At 39.0% G+C, this 5,462-nt stretch overlaps 1 protein-coding gene across 1 annotated transcript; it reads left to right on the top strand.

Moving 5' to 3' along the window:
- Positions 1-5,462, top strand: LOC100789516 (DEAD-box ATP-dependent RNA helicase 3, chloroplastic). Its single transcript, XM_003554542.5, has 10 exons — positions 1-498; positions 591-724; positions 844-1,258; positions 1,931-2,029; positions 2,561-2,785; positions 3,434-3,811; positions 4,081-4,221; positions 4,344-4,439; positions 4,556-4,887; positions 5,036-5,462. Exons 1-10 carry the CDS (start codon positions 88-90, stop codon positions 5,118-5,120), a joined length of 2,316 nt encoding a protein of 771 aa, XP_003554590.1. The 5' UTR covers positions 1-87; the 3' UTR covers positions 5,121-5,462.

The following is a 5,462-nucleotide window of genomic DNA, read 5'->3' as shown; positions in this document are numbered from 1 at the left end:
TAAAGCGAGCGAGGTGGAGATTGGAAGGGCCATACATTCCCAAAGAAGAACGTGGCCTCTCTGCTAAACCCCTTATCGTCTCCAAAAATGGCTTCTTCTATCATAGGCGTTTCCTCCATTTACCAAACACCCCCTCTCGAACTATACCAGAGGCCAAGCACTGCTTCCACTTCCTCCGTTAGGTTGCAATCTTTAGACTCCAAGTCTCACTTCAACAACCTCCTCCGAGCCCACCGCCACTCCACTGGCCCGGGCCTCAAGCCTACACCATCTTTCGTCCCCTCCGCCGTCGCCACCCCCAACTCCTCCCTCCTCAGCGAAGAAGCCTTCAAAGGACTTGCCCGCGAATTCGACCAAAACGACGACCAATTCACCCGCGCCTCCTCCGCCGCCGAATCCGTTAACCCCGACGAACTCGACATTTCCAAGCTCGACTTGCCCTCGCGTCTCGTTGAGTCTCTCCGGAGCCGTGGGATTACTCAACTTTTCCCCATTCAGGTTCGTTTCTCTTTTCTTCCTTACTTGTTACTACTTGCTAGGGTTACTTCATCAGCAATTTATGCTTCTTTTTCTTGTTCGCGTGTGATTAGAGAGCGGTGTTAGTACCTGCACTAGAAGGTAGAGATATCATTGCGCGAGCGAAGACCGGTACCGGAAAGACGTTAGCGTTCGGGATTCCAATTATTAAAGGCCTCACTGAAGATGAGCACGCACCTTCTCACAGGTAATTTTTGTTCATGTGCTGCACTTTGCTTCATGTATGTATAATATAATAATTAAGGTTTAATTAAACCTATAGTTATACATCATAGTCATGTGCATGCATTTGTTACTTTGTTGCAGGAGGTCTGGTAGGCTTCCGAGATTTTTGGTGCTTGCTCCTACGAGAGAGTTGGCGAAGCAAGTGGAGAAGGAGATAAAAGAATCTGCACCTTACCTGAGCACTGTTTGTGTTTACGGTGGTGTTTCTTATGTTACTCAGCAGAGTGCGCTTTCGCGCGGTGTTGACGTGGTGGTTGGGACACCGGGGAGAATAATTGACTTGATAAACGGGAACAGCCTTAAGCTCAGTGAGGTTCAATATTTGGTTCTTGATGAAGCGGACCAGATGCTTGCTGTTGGGTTTGAGGAGGATGTGGAAATGATTCTGGAGAATCTTCCATCTCAGAGGCAGAGCATGCTTTTCTCTGCTACCATGCCCAGTTGGGTGAAGAAGTTGGCGAGAAAATATTTGAACAATCCACTCACAATTGATTTGGTAAATTTTTGTTACTTTTGGCTTCTCTACTCTGATTATATAGAGTGTGCATTGCTAGCAGATAGTACAGCATATGATTGTGTCAGCAATATTATATCTACAAAGAATGCTTTTATGAAGAGCATTGCATACGCAAGTGTTTTTGGCCAGTATATATGCATATGCGGTTTGTGTTGTTCTATGCAAGCTGGTTTGAAATTAATTATAAAAGACATTATCTAATGCTGTTCCAGAGTTGTCTTTTGATCTTTTCCAGAGTGTGGTTTAGATTCTCATATAACTAAATGTGACAAAATAGATGGTTGTCATATTCATATCTGTGCTGAGTAACTTGAAGTTTGTGGTGATGTGGTGAAGTTTCTTCTCACAAACCTGCCATCTGTTTGGTTTTGGACGCATTCTGTGTTTGGAGAGAAAAGAAAGGAAACATTTATGTTTCTGGACTACATCGTAATGTAGACGCATCTGTTCTTTTGTCATAAAATTCTTTCTATTTAGCATTAGCCTTAATTACTTTTGCATTTCCTGACCTTATCATCAAATAATTCAGGCATAATTGTGCATATTAATGTTTAAGTTGTCGTAGGATGAGAATTGAATCTTGATTATGATGGATTTTAATCTGAAAATCACAATCACGAGTATAATGCCTTCTCTTTTTCTTTTAAAAAGGTTGGTGATGAAGAGGAAAAGCTTGCTGAAGGGATAAAACTTTATGCTATAGCAGCCACTGCCACTTCAAAGCGGACAATTCTTTCTGATCTTGTAACTGTAAGTTGTCAGTGAAATTTTTCTATCTTAGCTTGATGTTCTTAATCTCTTCAGTTTGCATTTTGAGGGTTCTGTTTAGTCATTATTTTAAATAATATTACCAGTTACTAGTTTAGGTAACCAAAAAATGTATCCGTTAAAGATCAAATGTTATTGTTGAATGTTGAGTACAATATTGTATTTAAAACAGATGATCTAATATATTTTTTGTTAACTCTAGTTAACAAATCCATCATTTTCATTATCTGTTTGTTTTGAAATTTATCAAATGCATTACTTCCTAGTTATCTAACTTCTGGATTTTATGCACTCAACACAAACTTATGGCAATGTATTCTTTTCTATAACTCATCTGACTGTTGTCACTTTAAATTTTAAAATATATCGAATCAGTTAATTTTCTATTTCTGATGTTTTATAAACTATTATTTCCTGTCATGGTGTCATTGTACCATTTTGCTTTAGGATACTCATGAAGAAATTTTTTGGTGAGGGGTCAATAATTTCACTTACTGTTCCTTTGTCTTTTAGGTTTATGCAAAGGGTGGGAAGACTATAGTTTTTACACAGACAAAAAGAGATGCTGATGAAGTATCATTGTCATTAACAAATAGTATAATGTCTGAAGCACTGCATGGTGATATATCTCAGCATCAGAGAGAGAGAACATTGAATGGTTTCCGGCAAGGAAAATTCACAGTGCTTGTTGCCACTGATGTTGCAGCTCGCGGACTTGACATTCCCAATGTTGATTTGGTAAGTCGAAAGGATGTTTTGCAGTCTACATTTTGCAATCTGATCTCCGGTGTTGGTTCTGTATGAATCTGCTTGAATTCCAGCTTTATTATTTGTTAGTTTAGATCTAATGCCAACTAAGGCTGTGAAGTTATAATAAAGCAAAACACTTGGAGTAATTTTAGGCTGGTGATTGGGGGTTTCAATTGTGGATTCAGGATCTAGCTATCATTTTTTTGGAATTCAGGGTTTATTAGTTTGGGTTTTGGGTTGTCTTATCCCTAGACTGGACTAGAACTTTATTGCCTATTCTGAAGTATGATTTGTCTAGTCTTAAGTTTTGGGTGCTTGCTATAGTCAAAGGCTTCCCATTTTGTTAATATGATTTCCACTACATTTGACTGTTTCTTCAATCTTTTCCACTGTACACAGTCTCATTTGACTCAGGAGTTAGAATTTTATATTTGATATAATGTGCAAACCGTGGACATAAATGTGTTTATTTTAATTTTGTTGTTTGATTATTTCTTCACAATCTTGAATCTGTTTAGAGAGGTTTAAAATCTATATCTGAATTAGAAGGTTCTTGTTAATGTCTTGATCTTGTACTGAAATGCTATCTGTTCTTAACATATTGAAAGGCTTATTGATCTTACCTGTTTCATTCAGATTATCCATTATGAGCTTCCCAATGATCCTGAGACCTTCGTACATCGCTCTGGTCGTACTGGGCGTGCAGGAAAACAAGGTAATGCCATTCTGTTGTACACCAGTAGCCAGCGGAGAACGGTTAGATCCCTTGAACGTGATGTAGGCTGCAAGTTTGAATTTGTTAGTTCACCAGCTATGGAAGAGGTTTTGGAGGCATCTGCTGAGCAGGTTGTTGCCACACTTTGTGGAGTTCATCCCGAGTCTGTTCAGTTTTTCACCCCTACTGCACAGAAACTGATCGAAGAACAAGGAACAAGTGCCCTTGCAGCTGCACTTGCACAACTGAGTGGATTCTCCCGACCACCATCATCCCGGTCTCTTATCACCCATGAACAGGTATTGTGAAATCTTATATTTCCAATCGAGTGTGATCTACATCTTAAGCATTTAAACTAGTGTCACGGTTGGTCCCTAGTTCATGTAGTTATAAAGCATGGCCTGTAGATATTTCATGATGTCTTATTATTTTTGTGTTCAGTTATTATCTACGTATTTTTTGTGTGAACAAGCACAACGTGATGCATGGTTTTTAAGTTGATCTTTCACAAGTATGCTGCTATTTCTGAAACCTTGTGTTATCTCATTAAAACTGTTTTGTATGTCAGGGATGGATTACATTGCAACTAACTCGAGATTCAGATAGTAGAAGATATTTTTCAGCAAGATCAGTCACTGGGTTTCTTTCTGATGTTTATTCTGCAGCTGCTGATGAAGTTGGAAAAATCCATTTAATTGCAGATGAAAGGGTTTGTACCTGAGTTATTTTCTCTTATTTATTTTATGTACTTGTCTTACTTGGAACATCGATCCTATTGGGAACACACCCACACAGTTCAAACCGTTTGACATTGCCAATACTTAACATCAGGTTCAAGGAGCCGTTTTTGATCTTCCCGAGGAAATTGCTAAAGAGTTACTTAATAGGGACATACCACCTGGAAACACCATTTCCAAGATCACCAAGGTAAATTACAATATCTGGTTAATATTTTGTTTTGTAATTATTTGTTGTCTCTGTCTGTTTTTTTCCTGTATAACTGATTATATAAACACATTGCTAATGTTACTCTGTATTGGCAGCTACCTCCTTTGCAAGATGATGGGCCTCCAAGTGATTTCTATGGGAGGTTCTCTGATAGAGATAGAAGTAGCCGAAGAGGGTCTTCTACTTCTAGGGGAGGTTTTAGTTCTAGGGGAGGTTCTTCTTCTAGGGACCGGAGAGGTTTTAAATCCTCACGGGGATGGGATGGGGAAGACTCTGATGATGATGACTTTGGTGATCGATCTAGTTGGAGAGGTGGTAGAAATTTTAAAACTGGCAACAGCTGGTCTCGAGCAGCAGGTAGAAGCAGTGGGGATGATTGGCTAATTGGAGGTAGTAGACGATCAAGCAGGCCTTCATCATCAGACAGGTTTGGTGTTCTTTAAAATCATCATACAATGTTAAATAACTCTAAATTTTGTTTGCTATTTTTTTTTCTCCTGTGCGAATTATTATAAGCCCCATTTGTGTGATATTTACTCTGTGTAACTGATATGACATATGAATGTGCATTGCAGATTTGGAGGGGCCTGTTTTAATTGCGGAGAATCCGGGCATCGTGCATCAGATTGTCCAAACCCTTCAAACAGACGAAGCTTTTAAGTTCCCACATATTTATTTTTGGGCACCACTTTGTTCAAGACGTGAGCTGCTTGCTGCCACTGTTTTTGGCCTAATGGGTTCCGGAAAATTGAAAGATGCTTCTCAAAAGAGTTACAGAATTGATATTAATTTGCATCTCACGTGTTGGCGTGATCTCCATAGGGACCTCTGTTTTTCGTCCTGAGTCTCAATGAAATTTAGTATTTGTTTTGGGAAGTGGTATTGGATAAAGAATAGTCTTAACAGTATGGTTATGTAATCTTATTTTTGGGGTGAGTTGGGGGATTGTATGGTTCTGTATTCTATTTTAACCATGCTACTAGTATTTAACATCTTTTTGAA

Source organism: Glycine max, chromosome 19, assembly GCF_000004515.6.
Source record: "Glycine max cultivar Williams 82 chromosome 19, Glycine_max_v4.0, whole genome shotgun sequence".
In the NCBI taxonomy this organism is placed as follows: Eukaryota; Viridiplantae; Streptophyta; class Magnoliopsida; order Fabales; family Fabaceae; genus Glycine; species Glycine max.
The sequence above is the reverse complement of the archived record's forward strand: the minus strand, read 5'-3'. Positions and strand labels throughout refer to the sequence as shown.